General features: G+C 39.6%; 1 protein-coding gene across 1 annotated transcript; it reads left to right on the forward strand.

Annotated features, from left to right (window-relative positions):
- Positions 1-19: 19 nt before the first annotated feature.
- Positions 20-14,750, forward strand: LOC124266424 (PIH1 domain-containing protein 1-like). Its single transcript, XM_046701233.1, is given in 11 exon segments — positions 20-183; positions 1,822-1,905; positions 2,656-2,723; positions 2,963-3,080; positions 6,655-6,798; positions 10,196-10,292; positions 11,214-11,288; positions 11,797-11,884; positions 13,481-13,505; positions 13,508-13,623; positions 14,307-14,750. Coding segments are annotated over 10 exon segments (843 nt in total). The 5' UTR covers positions 20-183; positions 1,822-1,832; the 3' UTR covers positions 14,346-14,750.
- Positions 14,751-24,815: the final 10,065 nt, after the last annotated feature.

Below are 24,815 nucleotides of genomic sequence, written 5' to 3' on the forward strand. Positions count from 1 at the left end.
ATTGGATTCACATGTCACCCGTAATGGCCGCCTCCATGTTGTAGCATGTTTATGTTTTGGTTGGGAACGCAAATTGCAGTACATTTTGCGAGGGTGTTCAGCTGACACTTTAAAATGACTTCTCTGCTTGAACCAAGCGCTGACGAAGCTCAGAGTTTGTTGAATCGATTAATGTTAGATACGGTAAAATTTGTTTGATGTTGAAATAGTTTTGTGACCGTAACCAGGTTACACAGGCACACGGACCACATCCTTCAGGAATCTGTCATGTCACTGATCGAGTTCGGGATATCATTACAAATAAATGGGTTTTTTTTCTTATACAGGGACCAGTAATTTGAAAGTTAAAAGAAATCAGTGATAATGTTGTGTTTTTACCAATTTCACAATCAGATTTGTTAAAAAATTATCAAATTGTAATTGCTAATGAATGTTAATTCAAGCAAACAAAGTCTTTTTTGTGAACATATACATGTAAAATGCCGACCTGTAATTCCGCACACCTAAGCACATAGATCGCAACACGGCAACTAACGTCTCTTATTTTTTGTGGCTTACGTGACTAAACATGCTGGTATGCATCATATTTACCTAGAAATATAAGTTTATTGACGACTATAAGATTCTAACGTTGCAATATACCATACAGTTGACCTTACCGGCGTTCTGACGACATCGCTTGCTGTCCGGTAATTCTGCGCAGCAACTGATGCGCATAACATCCAGATAGAGATCCGAAGTATGGAAGCGTATTAGGGCCAGATTATTTAAAAAATCACTTCATCAATGTAAGGAAGAGTGTTTCATATTAAATCTAATTATGAATAATGAAGAAAAAGGTTTAAAAGTCCGATGAAAACGAATCTTCATAAAACTGTCAATTTTTTATCTCTCAGTTACTGTTATTTACTTACCTTTAGTGATTAAAAGCCAGTCCCTTGTAGAAATGTCCCGATTTCAAGCATAAATGTGGTAGCAGATGATGTTTACCTCGATACGGAAGTACGCTATTGCAGCAGCGCAGAATTACCGGACTCGCTAGTATAAGCAGGACCAAAACTCTGAGGTTATATGATTAGTACTAATATTTATCCAAACATGATTAGAAAAATATGAATCCTAAAAGGAACATTTATTGAAAAGAGACCAAATGAGCACCTTGCATAAGATGATCCTTAGTCAAAAGCATGTATGGGGTATCATGTAAATATGATCTGAACAAGAAGGTGATGCAGATTTTATTCTGTCTCTACAATCTTTTCTACTCAAAGTTTTATTGGTAACATGTGCATGGCTATGTTAATATTGATCTGCCTCTACTGGTAGTCAACAAATTGTTTGAAACATTTCTTATTGATGATAATGATAAACATTGGAATGCAATTCAACTTGAACAAATTTTGGAGCTAAACTACAGTTTAGGTTTAACCCGAATTTGAGTACAAATATTCTACCTCATGAGAGATGCAACACAGATTATATGTGGGATTACACTTTTTCGGAAAAGTACAAATTCTAGTACTTTATTAGTTGAGTCCCATCCAGGATTCGAAACCTCACTCTCAGGGTGAGGCACCTAATTGCCAGCATACAAAATCAGCAATCTAGCCCACTCAGCCACCATGGCTTCCACAAAAATGAATGAAAAATATGATGAAATAAAAATATTCTTGATGAAAAAAAGAACAATGTACGTGAAGTAGTGATGAGTACATAACCCTTAACATTACATTTCCTTTATTATATCATTAACATTAATGAATTCAATCACATATAGGAAGATGATCCAGAAATGCCATTCAACTGTTGATGTGATTCCAGGATCCTGCAGCATGCAGCCCTATGGGGAACATCCAGGAGGCCCGCCAGAGGGCCCAGGCTACACCACTCTGGTACCTATACCAGGTAGGTTACTGAAGGACAAGTAGCATATATAGAGCCCGAATATGTTTACTCAGTGCTTTGTGTGCAAGAGAAGTATTTTTACTATGAATCAGGTGGTGACAATGTTACTAAGGTAACCTCGGAAGTAATGGTACAAAATAATTTTCACAAAGTTTTTATTTCAAGAGCACCTAAAATACATCGGCTAAAATTGATGTTTCATAAGACCCTTATTGCCACATTTTGCACCCACTGATCAGTTTCAGGAGTTATCTGCTGTATACCACCCTACCATTTTTTCTTATGTATGATATTATTTCCTATTAATCCTAGCATGTTAACACCAGCAATAGCATGTCTACAAACTCATGAAAGGTTTTAATAATGATGCCTTGACATAAACTTGTAGTAAATTAGTCCTTTCCTTGGCAAGCACATAGTCACTTGAGTGCTCCAAAATAAACAGAAATGTTCACAAAATTAATGTCCATGTTTTATCCCAACCATCCAAGTCAACAAAATTTACTCAAAGCCAAAATATTGGAAAACATTTATCCCTGCTGCTAGTACTAAAATTTCTAGCATGTGTGAATATCTTACTCAACACCCAGGGGTTATTATACACTGTAATATTGTGTAAGTGATATTACTATCTAAACTGGAAAAACAACAATCCTAACATGTGTAATGTATAAATTTTACTTGATTCAGTGTCTCACAATTTCTGAGTATTTCCAACATTTTGCAGGTTTTTCTGATCTCTTTTTGCAGGATTATGTGTGAAAATGAAGACAGAGAAGAATGAAAAAGTCTTCATTAATGTTTGTATCTCAGACAATGTGAGTATGTTTCTTTGTGATTTGTTATAATATCTGCATATTCTCTTTCTCTTTCTCTTTCTCTTTCTCTCTATTTTAGTATCTATGACAGGATAGGTTCGCTGTACACTGTGCTTGCTATATTTTAAAAGTGCAGGCTGTTAAGGCTCTCAGTTTACTCTGCTGAGTTTCAGACACTGGTCTCAACCCTTTCCCACCCATATTCCCACTCATTAATTAACCAGTGTTACACCTGACAGGTACCAGAACCGAAAGATTTAACAGAGGCAGAGTTGATAGAGCTGCTGGAATCTGACGACCCCACTGGGTTCCGGATACCAATGTCTATAGGAGAACCACATGCAGAGATGGATAAAGGTAGGCAGGCGTCAGACCAGTTTAACATTGCTGTCACTGTAAATAATGGTCAAGTAGGGGAAATAGGATGTCAGAATATGCTGAAATAGGAAACACTATGTAAACAGTATCCTTGAATGAGTGTGTTGTTCACTTAGAGCTTATGGAGTAGGGCTGGATATTGCCCTTATTCTCATATTGCCATATATTGCAATAATTTAAGAGATATTGCAATATATATTGTGATATATTGAATGGAGGGTTTCTGCCCAAGTGCGTACATCATAAATTCATAATAGCTCTGTGTGTGTGCAACATTATCTTCTTAGTTGCTGTTACACCATACTTTCAGGCTCCCAGTCCTCATTGTGCATGGCTGTATGCCAATGGTTTACGGATAAATAAAATGATATAGAACCTTAATGTGGAATGTTTAATTGAGGTAGTGCAAAAAGGTTTGAGAACATAATGATAAAGTTTAGTAATAGTATAACATAAGTTTCATGGTCAGTGTTTATAAGGGGGTTCAGCAGGGTTTTTTGGGGGGTCAGCAGTTTTGTACACACGCTTTAGGGGTGTTCAGCAAGTTTGTACATAACACTATGTTTAAAATTACGCTAAGAAATTATGGGAAGGGGAGGGGGGTCATTGATTTTGTACATGATATGCAGGGGGGAGGGAGAGAGGGTGTTCACTTATTTTGTACATAAATTTTAGGGGGGTCATTCACATTGTACATGCTTCTCCATAAAAATCATCATCACCCCCCCCAAGCCATAAATTATAATTGGTGGGGTCTCCTACAGTGCAAACTGGATATAGTGTGCTGTACGTTCATGCTTTGGTTGATAGAAAAGTTGTCATGGGCTCATTTTTTCTGGTTTTTTTTGTTACTGTGAGTATAGTTCAAGTACTAAAATGAGCGAAACACTTCTTCTTACTCTTATAAACTATAATTCACTGCTAATTTGAATAATGACCCTCTAAATTCATTCAAATATCAAAAGCGCATCGACGATTTTGCTCCTCAGAAAACATCGGAAATAAAGCCACAATATGCCTTAAATTCGCAGTTTCTTGGTATAATTTGACAACATATGAAATATGTGATAAATATGCTTTCAAATGGTGTGAAATATTCCTAACATAGAGTATTCGTTTCTTTACACGAGAGTTAAAGGTTACCCACCTAAGTATCATCACCTTACAAGTTGATAGCCCCTAATAGAGCTGGTTGATAGCGCTTTCAAAACAAATCACTGTACGGTTTCTAGTTAGTTCATGTTATCATTTCTAAATAATTGAACTTCCTAATTATATATTTTGCACCATATTCTCTTACTTCTAAATTCAACACAGGTCGACTAAATGAACACTTCAGTTTGCTATTATTCTGATTTTCGGACAAATTCTTTCAACATTATCAGTGACCAATGTATTATCAGTCTCCCATCCAGTGAATTAAAATACAAAGTCTAATATCTTATCTTAATTTTTTTTCTTCAAACCCAAAATTTCAAACTGAAGTATTCAGTCCCCTAAAGAAAAAGTCTAAATGTGATATGAAGGAGGGTGTGTTTGGCCAGATGCAAGCCTTGTCAATGAATGAGTTAACAGAGGAACTAGATAGGAATACAAAAACATTTTCCTCGCATGAAGCTAGCACTCGGACCTCGTCGACAATTGTTATTCCTGCATGTGGGAGTTTTGATGGAGGTTCTGTGAAAGAAATGATAGAATTGCTCCCACTAGTCTAAAATAACTTAAAGGACATCAAGCATGATTATCTGTTTCTTAACTTTAAACGATTGGTTGCTTCAAATTCATTTCCCTTGGACAATATTGCGTTCATGCTGTTTTCTGAAGTGGTATCGTGGTATTCACTCCACAACACGGTACTGATGAGATACAGTGGGGTTACAAAGTGTTTTTGGAGAATTGGGCTGAAAAACACTGGCACAGTGACAGAGGGAAAAGTCCCTAGTGGTGTGTTTGTTCCTAATGATTCCAAAATCAACTTCGCAGTTCCTGATAGGACTGTTCTGGACAGAATGAAAGGTCCTCTTGAAGACAACCAACTTGTACCTTCTTGCAAATGCAGGACAGGATTGCTAAAACTGACCCAAAACAGGTTAACACTTACAAACTGTGTGTTAATGGAAAGAAAACCAATGTCTGTACGAGTGGAAAGTTAGGGGACGTTGATTTATGTGGGGTTTAGGAGCATCCGACTCTCATCGAAAAATGTTAAACCACCTAAGCTCTGTATTTTGGAAAGTTGTGAAGAACTTTTTAACAGTTTGGAATTTAAGTGAATTAGAACAGGTTACTGAATGTTCAGACAAACAAAAAAAGTAGTTCAAGTCGTTTGGTCATGATGTCATGGGTCATGATGTCAATAAGATTTGCAGTGGTCACGTTAGACAGTTGAGACAACTCAGAGTTGGAGAAACTCTTGCACATGACAAATTTCTGAAAGCTGTAACTTGTGATTGGAGACATTCCAAATATGCTTTCATAATAAGTTCTCTCAAAACAAGATATACCAGTACAATATATACATCGTTGAATATGTCCAAATATATCAATAAAGCACCTTTTGAATAAGCTCTCAGTCAGGACGTTATTCAGCTATGCGCTATATTCCATACAGAGAAACAAACAGTTTCGGCTATAATCCAGTACAGTGATGCTGCATTGTTGCCAGTGAATTCATTGATATCATCATATAACTAAACAACTTTGAAACATGAAAATTCACACATACATTGTAAAATCTATTACGAATAGAATACGTGTAGCTCTTTAGGCTAACATGATGGTATATGTGAGTAAAAAAGCGAAAGAGCACAAGTTTGTCCCATAATTTGGCCTGATCATAAGAGTAAAAATATTGTGTGTTTTCATTAACATACAAATATGTCGCTAATAATTACTGTAACTGTTATATCGAAGTTATCTAATGTTGTAGCGCAGCCTATTTGCATGTAAAATTATACTGTACTTTGTCTTTAAATACACGTTTTTGATCGAGCATACCTGTTCAGACGACATATCTATGAACCAAAGCATGAGCGTACAGCTCACAGCGCACTATATCCGGTTTGCACTGTATGGGATCATACACAGTGCTTAATTCCTCCAAAATGTCACATATGAAACCATTCAAACCCACAAAACGTAACACATTTGGTAGAATATTTGGCACTTTGGGAGCCACTTATAAAGATACTCCCACTTGTAAAATGTTACATGAAACCAACAGAAATATAAGTATATTTGGCACTTTTAGAGCACATTTTTTTGCTTGGAAATCAAGGGCAGATAATGCAAAGGGATCTAACTCTGGATGACCCAATATATTGCAGAATCTGAACCATATCGCAATAATCGTATCGTGAGATACTGTACCGGTATATACCAGTTTACCGGTAATATTGCACAGCCCTATTATGGAGCATGGTGGATATTTAGATCCACATAGTAAATATGCCACTTTAAAAAGTGGAATCAAAATGTGTCTTCTTTGTTTATGTTCAGCATGTTCAGTACACACAAATCTGTGAGTCGAGTTGAACGTTTCCTGTGCTCTTAGGTGGTGCGGGGTGCACGGCCTATGATGTCATCATCCATCCCACGTTCCTGAAGAAGGTTGAAACCAGCAAGATGTTCCTGGCTTTCTTCATCCAGGTGACCCGTGAGGGTATCGAGGGGAAGTTCGACGTCCAGCTCAACCAAGGTGAGATGGGTTGAATAGTATGACCAGAAATTATTGAGAATTTTAGGAATATGTTTAATTGGATTTCTAGTATAAACAACCTTGACCAGCTATCAAGTGCTTGGTTTCATTCAAGAGAGACAACTCCGTTAATCCTTTTTCATTAGTTTGTGAAGAGTTATCCCACTTTGTTTACTTGCTAGCAGACAGACATTTTCAGTGATCCTCAGTATGGATGATTTAGAGAAGTGAGTGAGTTAATATTTAACGTCACATCGGCAATATCGCAGCCATATCGTGACGAGGATGATTTAGAGAAAAGGAAGTTGATTTTAGAGTATTATAACAAGGACATCAGATCAGTTAAAGTGATTTCAAGTAGAACAGGCATCCCTTTGTCCACTGTTTATCATGTTTTGAAAAATATTGCAAATGGATATGGCATTGAGCACCAGGGAGGCGCAGGTAGGCCCAGAAATTGACTATCGGTGACAGGAGGTGGCATGGTATTCTTGTTTCTAAAAACAAAGGAAGGAGTTTAGAAAACTTAAGGCTGGATATTGATAGAGGAACTGTGGCTGTCTGTAAGGAGACAATTAGAACTGAGCTGCATGCAATGGGTTGGCAGAAAACTCGAGGAATTCCATCACCGATCATGAAACCTGAACAAAAGGAGCGAAGGTTGAACTGGTGCTTACGGCACAGAAATTTTAACTGGGACAATGTGATTTTCTCAGATGAAAGTTCTGTGTGGCTGTTTCCTAATACACTGAAATTCTGGACCAAACAAACTGAAAAACCTTTGTATCAGCGCCCAAAGTACAGTCCGAAAGTTAACGTGTGGGGTGGCATATCTGTGTTAGGGGCAACGCCCCTCTGTGTATTTGAAGGGAATATGGACAGTGAGCGGTACACAGATATTCTCAAGGGACATTTACTTCCATCTGCTCATGTGTTCTATGGAAATTATTGGATTTTCCAGCAGGACAACAACCCAAAACATCGTTCAAAGCATTCACAGGCCTGGTTTCGGACCCCAAATATGGAATTATTAGATTGGCCAAGCTATACCCTGACCTAAATCCAATAGAAAATGTTTGGGGACTTATGAAGGAAAGTGTCAATAAGAAATATCTGAAATATTGCTGAAATGAAAGAAGAGGTGGTCCGATATTGGGACAGCATGGACCACGACTTTCTAACTTCTTTGATCAGTAGTATGCCCCGCCGCATTGAAGCCTGCATTGCTGCCCATGGTGAATTGACAAAATACTAACTGTTCACCTGTCTTTGAATCTGGAGTTATGTTCTGCTAATATTCACATTTAATACATGAGTAATGAGTGAAGAAAATAAAAAAAATTACAATCTTTAAATTCTCAATAATTTCTGGTTGTTGTACTGTATGTGTATTTGGCTTCAGGTTTTCATGCAGAAGAAACATGACTTGATGTTAATACCCTCATCAATACCACTAATACAATCTCACATGGTGTGAATCTATCATTGATGTAAGACACATGTGGCTGTGAGTCTATAAGTGATTCAAGTCACATCTGGTCACCAGTTTATCAGTGATACAAATCAAGGCTAGATTGGTCACATTTATGATGTGTTATAATGTGATATAATGTGGTATAACGTGATATACTGTGGTATAATGTGATATAATGTGATATAATGTGATATAATGTGATATAATGTGGTATGTGATATAGTGTGGTATAATGTGGTATAGTGTGGTATAATGTGGTATAATGTGGTATAATGTGATATAGTGTGGTATAATGTGGTATAGCTTGAGTAACAGAACTAAGCAGCATGAAATCCCAATAACTAGTTATAATGGTCGAGAGGAGAAAAATCTGGTTTTGATCAAATTACTATCAAGTTAAAGCTGAGAATTAGTGGGATTTGTTTTGTATAAGATATAAACTGTAGGTAGCCTAAGACTTGTAACTTTCAGATTCAACTTTGCATGTCACATTAACATATTGTTATATGTCAGCTGTGTCCTGGTTGTATAACTTTCAAACTGTTACTTGGCTGTGAATCTGCTCCTGTATGCAGTGTATGTGTTGAAGAACCTCAAGTCTATCTGCCCTTGTAGTTGTGTGTATGTGTTGTTGTAGAACCCTAAGTTTATCTGCCCTTATACATGTGTTTGTTGTATGTGGTGTTGAAGAACCGCAAGTCTATCTGCCCGTGTAATTGTGTGTATGTACACACAGTACAGATATCTAATGTGTCTTCACAAAGAGAGTTTCTATCTTTCGGTGTACCCCAAGGATCCGTGCTTGGTCCTCTCTTGTTCACGCTGTACATCAAGGCTCTTGGTGATTCTATCGAGGCACAAGGTGTTGATCATCATGGCTACGCAGACGACATGCAACTTCTGAGAACATTTGCAGTTAGAGACTCCCAGAATGCTATCTCCCATCTAGAGGAGTGTACTATTACCATCAAGTCATGGCTGACTTGTAACAAACTGAAGATGAAAGATGGAAAAACTGAAGCAATCATTGTTGGACAAAAGACAGAAAACACATCCTTTTGGAGACTGGGACATTTCTATTGGTAATGCCAACATACCGTTCTCTTTTGCTGTCAAAAACCGTGGTGTTGTGATTGACTCTGATCTGCAAATGGAGAGCCAGGTTACCAACACTTGCAGAAGCTGTTATCACCATCTTTGTAGGAAACGGGGGCCCAGGTTACAACATTGCAGAAGTCTACAGTCGACACAAATGCTCTCCAGAGAAGCCACTTGTGTCCTTATGTACTCGTTAGTCCAATCACGTTTAGACTACTATAACAGTCTGTATTACGGCTTGCCAGAGAGACTCCTCATAAAGCTGCAGAATGTGCAGAACACTGGTGCAAGGATCATCAGCAGAACAAAGAAGCGCTCTCACATCACGCCTGCCTTGAAGTCCTTGCATTGGCTGCCAGTACGAGCAAGAATAGAATTTAAGACTCTCACACTCAGTGCTTTCACTCAACTGCGCCAAGTTATCTAACTGACCTACTCTCCAAGCACAGTCCTGTGAAAACATTAAGATCAGGAAATCGTCATCTTCTGGAGATACCAAAACGCCATCTGAAGTCATTTGGCTACCGCTCTTTCAGCTATGCTGCTCCTTTTCTCTGGAACTCTGTTCCCCATGATATTAGACTGTCACCAACCCTAGACAACTTCAAATCTCATTTAAAGACATTCCTTTTCCGAAAATATGATCACTGCTAGATTTCTACGTTCCTACTCATTTAAATACCCTGTATATACTCATCATAGCGCTTAGAGCAGACACTTAGTGCCTGGAGTATTTTAGCGCTTTATAAATTCACTAATTATTATTTATTATGTGTTGTTGTAGAACCCTAAGTTTATCTGCCCATATACATGTGTTTGTTGTAGAGTATGTGGTGTTGAAGAACCGCAAGTCTATGGGTCAACTGCAAGAACAGAATGTCAGAACCAAGTCCAAACCCTTCATCATGGACATGGGTGACCGGTATGTAGGGCTTCAGGGGTTGTTACACACTTCCATGTTTTTCCTTACCTCAAGCTACACAGTGCTTTAGCTCCCAACCTTTGGCCAATCAGAGAGTACTAGAACTGAGAGACTCTTGAAACAGATTCAAGTCTATGCCCCAATACCCCTGAGTTATCTACCTTTAGCCCAGGCTCCCTGGTATTTTTTCCAAGTCTGCCAACGCAAGACATGTATGGAACTCACCTTGGATTTTTCTTGGATTTTTACCTTGGCAGATATTTTCCTCCAGAATATCCTTTCCCTGACAATATTAGAAGTGTCTTTGCCTGATGTTTACACAGTGCTTCCTCCACTTGCTCAGTATAACTGGCACTAATTACTGTAAGCCAGCTTTCCATGTCAGTCAACTAAACAGCGGCGTAGCTACCATTATAAAAAAAAACCTGGGCTTACACATGATTGTTGCTATAAAAAGGTTGGGCTTACTATCTATATAAAGATTGTTGCTATAAAGGTTGGGCAAGCCCTCAATACTATCTAAAAATAAAGCATTGCAACCTATTGGCTTACATCATATAATAATAATAATTGCAAATTGGCTTGCTACACTGCTAAAGCACTGTGTAGTGTCAGGTAAGATAAAATGTGAGCATTTTGGTTAAATGTAATTGTTTTATACTTACTTGACGTTACATCATTGGGCTGAGGTCTTCACATAACTTTTGCGCCTTACCGTTTTGGTGCCACTGTTCACACTACCTCTGCCATCATACAGTGAAGAATATGAGTGTGCCCAGGCTAAAGGTAGATAACTCAAAAGCTTTCCTTTCACAATGAACTAACTCAAAAGGATACAACTGAGATACTATCAAGTTCCTTGTGAAAAGCCTGGTAGTTTATCAGGATGTCGCTTACTTTGACCCTCTCCTCGTGTTGCAGAGACCCCGAGATGCCCACTCCTACCCCACCAGCCAAACCCCTAGTGCAGGAGATACCCCAAACAGAAGTCAAGAAGTAAGTTCAGAGTCCTGCAGACAGAGAGGTTTACTGGTAACCATAAGTAGATAAGTTTCTGTGCTTACTCATACAAATGTACATTTATGTGTGGTCAAGACACATCACACAAATGGTCATCACACAAATGGTCCAGTTCATTCCCACACATTCAACCACATTGTCTCAAACTAAGGTATGTCTAATCTCTTGTTGTGTTGAGCTCATAGTCCAGAACTCTGCTATATTCATCAACTTTTAACCCATATGTCTCACAATGTGGGTGTTTAATTCATGATTTGTCTCGAACTTGATTTACAGTTCAGGGAGGATGCTTATTTCTGGAGTTTCAACTGTGGTTTAGTTTCACAAATTAATTATGTTTCCTTCAACATGCCTTATTAAATTAGTTCCATGTTGACTAAGCATTTTCAATGATAGGCCTTAATGAATTCAGCTGTACTTTGTGACTTGGCAGATTCTATTGTGTTGCCATTACCCATTCTGTACTGCATGATATTCTCTGCAGAGGCCCCGAACCAAAGTTCAAGATAGTCCAGGAACCAGTGGAAGGCCATCCTGAATTCCTGGTGGCAGAAATCGAGCTGCCGAAAGTTGTACGTAACAGTCCAAGTTGTTGACATCCTCAGTTTCACAGACAGAAGCATTAACCCCTATTGTGTTTCATGTTTTTAGGATGTCATGAGCTTGTAATTCACCATATTCCATGTAAGATTGGTTCAAGGTCATAACAGGCCTCCATCATCCTATACTTGTCGTATGGAGAATGGGTAGATGTAGTGTGTAACTTGGCTGTCAGGCACGTAGCAAGCCAATTTTTCATGTAAACCCGAAAGGTTGCCAAGCTTCTTAATTAGATAGTATTGAGGTCTAGCCCAACCTTTATACCAACAATCATGTGTAAGCCCTGGGCATTTTTTATAATGGTAGCTATGCCCCTGGCTATAATCTGGAATGTTGTTAAAGTATAAGTCACCAGTTGGCTTATGCAGAATCAAATATTTGTTGACCACAGTGATTATCTGGAATTTTGCTCACTCTCAGTGTCTCAGTGTCGGTTGCCCTGGTGGTGGTGAAATATGTTCCCACTGCTCAAAGTGTGAGTGAGTGAGTTTAGTTTTACGCTGCTTTTAGCAATATTCCAGCAATATCACGGCAGGGGACACCAGAAATGGGCTTCACACCTCATACCCATATGGGGAATACAACCTGGGTCTTCGGAGTGACAGGCAAACACTGTAACCACTAAGCTACCCCACCGCCCCCACTCCTCAAAGTTTGACATGAGTCATTGGAAATCACTAATAGACATTTCTTTCTCTGCGAGTCTTAGAACCTGTCAGTGAAAACTGCCTGTCTAGCCTTAGATTTAGGACACAGGCTTCTCTTGTATCAAAGCTTGTTTCTTGTATGTTCCATGAACAGAACAAGAATGAATTATGTGACATCACCAATGTAACAACAAAGCTGGAGTATATAATGATGACTATCTTTATCTAGGTTTGGTTGGTTACAGTATTTTGCTGCGCTCATAGTGTCATGGGTGCTGATCCACAAAGCTTTTGTAGCATTATGATGTATTTTCTAGGGGTGGGTATTGCATAGAATTTGCATATTGCAATATATTGCGATGCGAAAGCATCTATTGCGATATGTATTGCAATATGTTGCAAGAAGGGTTTTTTTAACAAAAACTACTTATTATCGAATTAATGCTTGATTTATAAAGCAAAAACAGAACAAAATCATTATGCTTGACTAGGCTTTGATAAAAACTTTTAATGATGACAAAGTATAAATGTAAATAATATTTGGCACAAATGAAACAAGGAAAGGAACGATTTAAAAAACGGAAATATCCGAAGATTTCCTGGTGTTACGAAGTTTTCCGAATGCATGTCAAATAGCGGTTTTCGATCAGCATATCGCAATACATATCGTGTTCATATCTGAACCGGTAAATATATTGTGCAGCCCTAGTATTTTCGCTATAGGGATTATCATTGGCTTGCACAAATTGTAGTGCTCTGTGGATCATGCCCATGTGTGTCTTGTTGCTCCAGCATTGCCCAACATAACTACAGTGTGCCTGTCCCTGTGCCCCATACTGCCAACTGACACCACATGGTGGAGGCAACTGAGGGTCGGTCCAACTGTACCCTGCATGGGCGTGTCTCCATCCACTGTTTCAGAAGACGGCCAACACGCTGACCCTGGATGTGGGGAGGACCGTGTGGTGCTGGACACTCGTTCCAATGTCTACTACCTGGACATTTACCTGCCGTACAATATCATACAGGAGGAGGTTGGCTCACAGTTCCACAGGAAGAACAAGGTAATACTCCGTGGCTGTTATATCTCATCAATCATTGTGTTCTTCTTTGTCCTTGTCAGTCCAGTGTCTCTCTGCATGTGTTGATCTGCAAACAGAAGACTGACATCCCTGCATGTATCCAGCACAAACAAAATCAATCAATTATTGGCAATAAAGAATGTTAAGCTTCTGAACATGAAATGAAATCTTCCTACATGATGTAACAAAAATATTTATTGAAAGTATAACATTAGCCAACATGTTCATGTGCAACTATTTATTGTAGTGTTTGTAATGAATGAATGAATGAATGAATGAATGAATGGATGGATGGATGAAATGGGCATCACACTTTGTACCCATGTGAGTAATCGAACCCTAGTCTTTGGCGTGATGTAGAAAATGTCATTTTCATTGTAGTGTTGGTAAGGATTGAATGAATGAATATTAGAAATGGGCTTCACACATTGTAGCCATGTGAGCAATCGAACCCAGTCTTCAGCCTGTCGAGAACGCTTTAACTGCTAGCCTACCCCATCGCCTCCATAAGAGCAGCTGAAGTACTGAAAAAATATTTTCTGGGAATAGTTGGCCAATTCAGGAAATAATAACTGTCCCTTTAAGTGGTTGATCTGCATTTTCTTCAAAACCAACACAAATTAACGAAGGATACACATGTCAAGTACATCAACTTTGTGTTTCAGATTTTGACAATCACTATGCCGGTTCAGCCATTGTTATAGCAGCTGCTCCATGACAGAATGTTTCAACACTGAAAACTCAACACTGACACGTAATGGTGGTGACTCAGCCTCTTGCCACAGCTGTGATAGGAACAGTGGCCTCTCAGGTTCATGTGCCATGTGTCCTCATCAAGGTCATTCTCTGTGTTACTTCCCTTGGGGGTTGAGTGAAAATGGAAGGATGGAACTCATTGAAAAGATGGAACTTAGTTCCAGTGTGAACAGTTGTATTCATTGAGGGGAATAATCATGTTATCATTTTCCTTCCCATGTGATAGAGTGAATATGGAAGGATGGAACTCAGTGGATTGATTGAACATAGTTTCACTCTGAACAGTTATATTCATAATATAATTATGAGTATTTGAAATGTTTTGCAATAAAGAATAAAATTTAAAAAGTTTGTATTTTATATTGGGATGTTTTTGTACAGTCAAGTGTGGCTGTGCAGATGAAGGAGAGCCATCATTGTTGACAATCCTGAGGCAAAGAGGTGAGGTGAGGTGAAATTGGGTTTTACGTCGTGCTTGAGAATATTTCGCTCATATGACGACATGCATGCATGTGTATGTGTATGTGCGGCTGCTTGTACTAGCCCAGACTGAAGCTGGTTTTATAGTGCTAGCCCACTGAGATACCATGCCACAGTGAAGCATGAATACCCCACTCAGACACATTATACTGACTCCGAGTCGACCAGTCCTTGTTGTACCTATTAATGCCGAGCTCCAGGCAGGGACCAACAAGTACCATATTTTAACGTCTTTTTGGTATGACGCGGTCGAGTATCGAACCCGCGACCTTCCGCTCTCCGGCGGACGCTCTAACCACTACACCACGGAGGCGATCTGAAGTAAAGAGAATGAAGTGAGTTGTTATCAACTATTGTGATGGTATTGTTCTGTTAAAGAGGTACTAGTTTCTACCTAATTCACAGTCTCTGTTATATCTGATTCAAATTTTAATCAAATTTTAATGGGATCTCCTTAATAAAATACAAATTATGTGTGTTAACATTTGTTTATCCCACTAATGCTGTCAATTCCAGATGAAGATGTCCAGACATTGTATACACAATAACAGTCACAAAGGTGAAAACACACTAATCTAACAGCATTGTAAAATACAAAAGGAATAGGTCATTTTCTGAAGTACTCTGTCTACTGAACTCTCCATGTTGTAAGACAACAGATATGGCATCCCACAAGGCTCATGATGGCTCATGATACAATAGATGACTTCTGATGTGTTGATAAGAAATTAACTTGCCTGTGCATATTTATGTGCATAGAATACTGAAGGGATTCTGAATTTAAATGCCATTTAATTCCCCTTTTCCGGTCTACCAGGTAGCAGGTTATCTTCTCTCCACCCAAAATGTCCACAGGTTAATTTAATCAGATGGGTTTGTTTGTTTGTTTGTTGCTGTACACATCAATATTCCAGCTATATGAGGCGGTCGGTGCAGTAGTCTCTGTGTGACAGCCTCTATAGTGACAACTTATGATTGCTACTGCAGCACCCCTTATATGCAAACAAATATATCTGACTTTTGGAACAAACCCTTTCACAATGAAGCTATGATCTTTATCCAGAAGACCTGGGTTTGATACCTCACATGAATGAAATGTGTTACGGCCTTATCTGGTGTCCCCTGCATGATATTGCTGGACACCAGATAAAACCCGACTCAGTCACTCCTCCGGTTTATCGGCCTGAGGTTCCTGAGGCGCTGCAATTATAGGGCGTACCAGAAAGCAATATATGTTGTGGTCTCCCTGCGGGTTCGCTGGTTATGGGGTTCACCAAAGTGGAAAGCTGACACAATGTGATATAACTTGAATACTGTTAAAAGCGTTTTTTAACTCACTCACTCATTTTTTACTTTAAGTAACATCCACGTCTTTGATCCAGTGGTTCAATAATTGAATGAAACGAACATAAAATATATCGTATCGGCACTTTCATAGAACGAGTTTAGGGTGACGTTGGACGAGTCAGTTTGGTTGACAAAAAAATATACAGAATTTCATGTGCGGGGGAGAAAACTAACGTGACAACTTGCTATAAGCGGTGAATGCCACGGGCACATGTCCATTTCTGGTGTCCCACGCCGTAGTATTTCTGGCTAAACTCTCCTTCAACCTCTTAACGCTGAGCGCCAGACACAACACCAAGTACATATACTATGGGACCGTTCATAATTTAGAGAGGGAATGGGGTGGGGAAGAGGTGATGGGGGTTCTTGGAGCAAGGGGGTCAGCAATTATGTAGACATGTACTAGGGGGTCAGCAATTTTGTTCATAATAATATGTTTAAAATTATGCTAGAAATTACGGGAAGGGGATTTTGTACATGACATGAGGGGGGGGAGTCACTTATTTTGTACATAGATTTTAGGGGGGTGTCATTCACATTGTACATGCTTCTCCATGAAAATCATCATCATCATCACACACACACAGCCATAAATTGTGAACGGTCCCTAAGGTCGTTAGGTATGACAGGGACACTCCCAACGCATGGCAGGAGGCATGGTGCAGACAGACCAGTAGTGCTACTGTTGATTCGGGGTCTCAAGCTATCTATTTGTCGCATATATACCCCTACAATAGCACAAACAGCACACGGTATTACACTGTCAATCAGGTCAGAGAGTTCATAAGACCCATTCCAAAAACCTAGCAGAGTTTCACAACCCAGGTACGGGATTGGTTCAGTAAAGGTACAGACAGACAGTTTATTCAGTAAAAAGACTATGGGGCCCATAATACAGGCAATATTTGGTTACATGAATTACAAATGTCATACAGTGAAGTAATCGATTAAGTTTCTCTTGTTATTGGATTTTAAATAGATTAAGACATGTATTACGGTCACAGGTGTGACAGTTAAGACTTGATTTACTGTTTGAGATCCATGTACAAGTCTTAGAGCTGAGTAACGCTCACATACAAGCAATACACGGCATTCATCTTCTATAAGAAATCGTCCACTTTCTATACAACAGTTACATAGTCGTTCAGTGTGTAGGACATTTGTATATCTGTAAAGGTCTGTGAATCCGGTATTGGACAACAACCACCGTTGACATATATATAGTACTGACTGAATGGTGCATTCATGTTCTAGGGAGCTGCACCATACAGAGATTCATGTATGAAGACACTCTTAGTTCCCATCTCTGTCCAGACCCGTGAAGATCGGGTTAGAATTGTTCTTCAGTAACCCATGCTTGTCGTGCGACTAACGGGCTCGGGTGGTCAGGCTCGCTGATTTGGTTGACAAATGTCATCGTTTCCCAACTGCGTAGAACGATGCTCTTGATGTTGATCACTGGATTGTCTGGTCCAGACTCGATTATTTACAGACCGCCGCCATATAGCTGGAATATTGCTGAGTGCGGCGTTAAACAACCAATCAACCAACCTATCCCAAAAACTGCATTTAGATCGTAAAAAGTCATATCTCCTTATCGTTAGTGGCGACGCAAATGTTTCAATTGAAAAGATCAAACTTTCTAGGCGCATTATTGTATTAGGTATGAATATATATGTCCAAGAGACAAAAAAAAACCCGGTTCCAAACGAAAAAGGTTTACCCTGGTTCATTAAATACATCCTCCTCTGATCCAAGCAGTATTTATATCGTTTTTGTACTTTCGGTTGCTATGGAAACTACATTGTAACATACGCGCCGGATGTTTGCAGGGCTGTCTGACGCAGGCTTAGGTGTTGTAAGGGAGAATATCAACATTATCCTTCTCCAAGAATGGAGACAAACTGTATGTACTGGCATGAGGGAAAATAATCTCCTTGCATTTATTATCGATAATTGTTTTCTGCACCTGTGGAAATGACTACTGGTTTCTACTTGGTGTAGGTATCGATGTGGTTGAGAATTCTACCGAGAAAGACCCAACTCACTATCAAGTAGGTCCCCTTTCACTTGTCCGTCCACACATCTTTAACTCCCCCAAAAATGTTTGTTTGTTCTTCCGATATTCTGTTTGTTTCTTTCATTAAAATTCATCCACCCGCCGCAATCCCTTTCACTCGCCCAACAATTGATCCTTCCAACTCTCATAACAATTCCCTGGCCAAGATGTCGTTCACTCCATCTTTCAGTGACCAAATCTCAGTCACCTACCCTAATCCCCTCCAGCCAGCCATCACTCACTCAAGGAAACATATTCACTCACAAACGAGACCCGTGAAGATCCGGGTTAGAATTAATCTTCAGTAACCCATGCTTGTCGTAAGAGGCGACTAACGGGATCGGAGGCTCGCTGATTTGGTTGACATATGTCATCGTTTCCCAATTGTGTAGACCGATGCACATGCTGTTGATCACTGGATTGTCTGGTCAATACTCCATAATTTATAGACCGCCGCCATATAGCTGTAATATTGCTGAGTGCGGCTTAAAACTAAGCTCACTCTCTCACTCCTCTATTAGAGTTGGGGACGTATATTTAAGTCAACTGTCTTGTATTCTGCTTAATGTTGGTACTGTGGATCCCCAATTCTACAGTTCTGAAAATGGTTGTACCGTATTTGATCCATTAGACGCCGAGTTTCTACTGTGAATCAGACGCCGGGTCAACGACCTGCGAAAATAATGGTTATTTGTGAGGAAAAGATAATTATTATTCATAGACATATTCAGTATATAATAGGACTATAGCTTCTGTCTTATTAATATGAATACACGATGCCATTATTGACAAAACGTAGGATCCGGCGTCAAAGAGGAGGGGTCGTCGTGTGTTAATTTGAGGTGCAGTGTCTTGTAGAGGAAATATGGTATTCAGCCTATATCTGTTATTCCCCGTCACTAGAAACTGTGCAGGCAGCAGAAACACTACCAATACGGTGTAATATGTATACAACGAGGACTAACCATTACTGCATTGGACAATGGTCAAATGAATTGCTGGGGGAGTGAGTATGGTTTTTACGCCGGTTTTAGCAGCATTCCAGCAATATCACGGCGGGGGACACCAGATATGGGCTTCACACATTGTACCCATGTGAGAAATCGAGCCCGGGTCTTCAGCGTGACGAGCGAACGCTTTTACCACTAGACTACCCCACCGCCCCTAATTAATTGCTGAAGAACAATCCTCGTCAATAAATGATTTGCAATCGGAAACAGCTATAGCACAACTGTTTTAGTTAAGCAAATAAATGTTGTATTTTGTTGTTGTCAGACATATTCTGGCGGCGGCCTGTATTCAAGGTAGTCGTGTCTGAACCAGGCAAACCCGGGACGATGCTGCAGCTGCCGTGTCACTGTTACCAATTGTTGATGGTGAGAAACAATAGTACATGGCTTGACACGAGTAAGAGAACTGTACTCGATATAACCAATATTCTTCCACGTGCGATCTACAGGCGTTCCTGTCACCATGGAAATCACGAACAAGTCACGCTGTGTACGTCATAACTATAGATGTGAAAGTTATCGCATATGTTATGTGTTGATGTATGAATCATTGATTTCTTCAGGTTGTATAAGGATGACATTCTTCGGAGTATACAAATGAAACTATACCGTATTTCCTTGATTAAGCGCCATGACTGGAATAACGAGTTGTAGTTTTTATGTATTGATTTCACTTCTTTATTATCCCTGTAATTAAAACTCTGGTGGTAAGGAGTGTTTGAATGATTGAAACTCTGGGGGTAAGGGGCGGCTGAATGATTGAAATTCTTGGGGTAAGGAGCGTCTGAATGATTGGAACTCTGGGGTTAAGGAGTGTCTGAATGATTGGAACTCTGGTGTTAAGGAGCGTCTGAATGACTGAAACTTTGGTTGTAAGGAGTGTCTAAATGATCGAAAATCTAGGGGTAAGGAGCGTCTGAATGACTGAAACTTTGGGGGTAAGAAGTGTATGAATGACAGAAACTCTCGGGTTAAGTAGTGTCTGAATGACTGAAACTCTAGGGTTACGGAGTGTATAAATGACCGAAACTCTCGGGTTAAGGAGTGTCTGAATGACTGAAACTTTGGGGGTAAGGAATGTCTGAATGACCGAAACTCTCGGGTTAAGGAGCGTCTGAATGACTGAAACTCTGGGGTTAAGGAGTGTATAAATGACCGAAACTCTCGGGTTAAGGAGTGTATGAATGACTGAAACTCTCGGGTTAAGGAGCGTCTGAATGACTGAAACTCTAGGGTTAAGGAGTGTATAAATGACCGAAACTCTGGGGTTAAGGAGTGTATAAATGACCGAAACTCTCGGGTTAAGGAGCGTCTGAATGACTGAAACTCTAGGGTTAAGGAGCGTCTGAATGACTGAAACTCTGGGGTTAACTAGCGTCTGAATGACTGAAACTCTAGGGTTAAGGAGCGTCTGAATGATTGAAACTCTGGGGTTAAGGAGTGTATAAATGACCGAAACTCTAGGGTTAAGGAGCGTCTGAATGACTGAAACTCTAGGGTTAAGGAATGTCTGAATGACTGAAACTCTAGGGTTAAGGAGCGTCTGAATGATTGAAACTCTACGGTTAAGGAGCGTCTGAATGATTGAAACTCTGGGGTTAACTAGCGTCTGAATGACTGAAACTCTAGGGTTAAGGAATGTCTGAATGTTTGAAACTCTAGGGTTAAGGAGCGTCTGAATGATTGAAAGTCTGGGGGTAAGGAGCGTCTGAATGATTAAAACTCTGGGGTTAAGGAATGTCTGAATGATTGAAACTCTGGGGTTAAGGAATGTCTGAATGACTGAAACTTTGGGGGTAAGGAGTGTCTGAATGACCGAAACTCTAGGGTTAAGGAGTGTCTGAATGACCGAAACTCTAGGGTTAAGGAGCGTCTGAATGACTGAAACTCTCGGGTTAAGGAGTGTATAAATGACCGAAACTCTCGGGTTAAGGAGTGTATGAATGACTGAAACTCTCGGGTTAAGGAGCGTCTGAATGACTGAAACTCTAGGGTTAAGGAGTGTATAAATGACCGAAACTCGAAGGAGCGTCTCTCTGGGGTTAAGGAGTGTATAAATGATGACCGAAACTCTCTGGGTTAAGGAGCGTCTGAATGACTGAAACTCTAGGGTTAAGGAGCGTCTGAATGATTGAAACTCTGGGGTTAAGGAGTGTATAAATGACCGAAACTCTAGGGTTAAGGAGCGTCTGAATGACTGAAACTCTAGGGTTAAGGAGCGTCTGAATGATTGAAACTCTAGGGTTAAGGAGCGTCTGAATGATTGAAACTCTGGGGTTAAGGAATGTCTGAATGATTGAAACTCTAGGGTTAAGGAATGTCTGAATGACTGAAACTCTAGGGTTAAGGAGCGTCTAAATGATTGAAACTCTACGGTAAAGGAGCGTCTGAATGATTGAAACTCTGGGGTTAACTAGCGTCTGAATGACTGAAACTCTAGGGTTAAGGAATGTCTGAATGATTGAAACTCTAGGGTTAAGGAGCGTCTGAATGATTGAAACTCTGGGGGTAAGGAGCGTGTGAATGATTGAAACTCTGGGGTTAACTAGCGTCTGAATGACTGAAACTCTAGGTTTAAGGAGTGTCTGAATGATTGAAACTCTGGGGGTAAGGAGCGTCTGAATGATTGAAGCTCTGGGGTTAAGGAATGTCTGAATGATTGAAACTCTACGGTTAAGGAGCGTCTGAATGATTGAAACTCTAGGTTTAAGGAGCGTCTGAATGATTGAAACTCTAGGGTTAAGGAGTGTCTGAATGATTAAAACTCTGGGGGTAAGGAGCGTCTGAATGATTGAAACTCTGGGGGTAAGGCGTGTCTGAGTGATTAAAACTCTGGGGGTAAGGAGCGTCTGAATGATTGAAACTCTGGGGGTAAGGAGCGTCTGAATGATTAAAACACTGGGGGTAAGGAACGTCTGAATGATTGAAACTCTGGGGGTAAGGATAGTCTGAATGATTGAAACTCTGGGTGTAAGGAACGTCTGAATGATTAAAACTCTGGGGGTAAGGAGCGTCTGAATGATTGAACATATCTTTGGGTAAGGAGTGTCTGAATGACTGAAACTGGGGGTAAGAAGTGTCTGAATGATTGAAACGCTGGGGTTAGGAGCGTCTGAATAACAGAAACTCTGGGCGTGAATGATTTATACTCAGGGGGTAAGGCGTGTCTGAATGATTGAAACTCTGGGGGTGGGTATAGTGTCTGAATAATCGAAACTCTGGGGATTAAAAGCGTCTGAATGATTGAAAGTCTGGGGGTGAGGATCGAGTGTCTGAATGGTTGAAACTCTGGGGGTAAGGAGCGTCTGAATGATTAAACTCTGGGCGTAAGGAGTGTCTGAAAGATTGAAACTCTGGGGGTAGGCCCTAAGTAGAGTCTGTATAATTAAACTCTGGTGGTAAAGGGCGTCGTGTATATGCAGATATATATATGGATTGAAACACGAAAGTGTATTTTCTTGTCAGAGAAGTGTAATCAAATACAACAGGGATTGGCAGTTAAAGATAATTATTTGGAAATAACAACAGTTATTTGCTTTAAAGAGTCTTGTTTGCAGTGCGAATGTATATGTGACACATTCATCACGCAAAGCAACGGGGTACCAAATCCATCTTAATTATCTTCCCGAAGTAGCAAGGCAGGTACCCGACGATTGTAAACTCCAGCCTATGCGATATATAAGTATTGTTAATCAGAAAATTAAACACATATTGATACTTGAGTTGCATGTCAATTAATACAATGAATATGAAAAAAATACCTCTGAATCGTTTGACAATAAAATACTTTAGATTTTGCGGAATGGGGTCCCTGTAACTACACGTGGGTAAATATTTATTTAAGTTTCAGCGTATGACAACTTGTCGGCCGATTTTGACAGATTGCTTGTCAACGCTGCCAAGAGATGGCGCTTCTCACAACCAAAAATAGCCAATGAGAAAAGCCGGTATTCTCCGCTGCTGAGCCACTTCCGCTGAGCATACTTTGAGGGAAATTGGACTGTCACTTTGTTTATTAGTCAGGTAAAGCGTGTTCGTGTTTTATTATGTGACAATACAGCGCCGGTTTAGGTCAGAAATACACGAATTTCCATATACAAATCTGGATCTGATGTCCGCGAATTATCCATGGCTTAGTTGCGATGTAAACTCAGTGATTTCCATTTTCGAGCGTGTTGTTTACAATGCCAATGCATGTCGTGTCTCGTCGTCAGGTGGTCTTGTTTTGCTCTTTAGCCTTGTGTACTTCATATGTGCAGTTACCGATGTGATGACTGTGCTTTAAGCCCTGCTCTGATACTCGGTTTTGAAGAAATAGCAATGTCATTTCAATTTCATTTCTTACATGTTTATTTCATGCCGTTAAGAGAAATTAGGAATAGAATATTTATCATCATGATCATTGAGCATGTTTAACTGCAATCCAATCTTACGTCATAAAACGTGTAATAGAATCTCGCTACATTTATATCGGAATATGGTGTTTTAGGGTGTTCATGCCATAGGCAATATAACACACAAAGCCTACTTAGTAGATGACATCTTTCTTATTTTCTTTTTGCAACGGACATTCATAAACTAAATGTAAGAACTCATTCAGGGCTGTTTTTATCCATTCTTTTGTCAGTTATATATGCCCGACGCTAGAATATTGGTGATGATTCTGGATTGTACAGGGTTCACTGGTCCATTTAGAATATGGAATGTTTGGTCTTTTCCGCTGACTAATATGTCATGGAAAATTCCTTAACAACTACAATACAATAATCTTTGTGATTGTTAGATATAGATTATTGGTAAGAGTTCCTTACGTACACCCTACCTAATTTTTAACTATAAACTATAGACTAAACTATAGTGTTTGCTCATCACAAAAATAGGCGGGGGGTACGTAAGGAACTCTTTTCGCCCAAACAGAACTCTACTGACAGATTATGGATGTTTGTGACAGTGGGGTCACCATTGAAAAAGCTATGTTGACTTGATCTGTCACTACAAAATCTAAGTTAACCCATACACAATCACTAATCAAGCTAATGCATAAATGACAATTCATTTTCTTTCTGTGTCACTTTTGATTGGTTTTCATTCCAATGATTGGCGAAGGAATATGGTGTCACATGCTATCACTGCTAATCATGTGGCGGTGAACTTTTACCTTTACACATTTGCTATCCAATGTTTACTGGACATCAATACATATCACTTGAACATTAATACTTTTATAGAGTCTAACTAATTCTAACCTTTGATAAGCTATCCCAAGAGCCATCAAAGCACATGTTGAAAGATATATTTCTTTTCACACAATTTCTCTTAAGTACACAAATTTGTTTTGTTGAATATTAGGAACGTAAAATTAAATGGGTCACAATTTTCCATCTACCACTCCACCTATCTATTTTCAATAATCTCCAGAAAAGAAGATTTAGCTTGTCATTTCTTGCAGTTTGTTTTTAAAGCTCTGCATTACAGTTTACAGTTGAGTTAACCAATGAATTGGTTTCCAGCAACCCATGCTT

This window comes from Haliotis rubra, unplaced genomic scaffold (assembly GCF_003918875.1).
Source record: "Haliotis rubra isolate DU_JTF1 unplaced genomic scaffold, ASM391887v1 Scf1256, whole genome shotgun sequence".
In the NCBI taxonomy this organism is placed as follows: Eukaryota; Metazoa; Mollusca; class Gastropoda; order Lepetellida; family Haliotidae; genus Haliotis; species Haliotis rubra.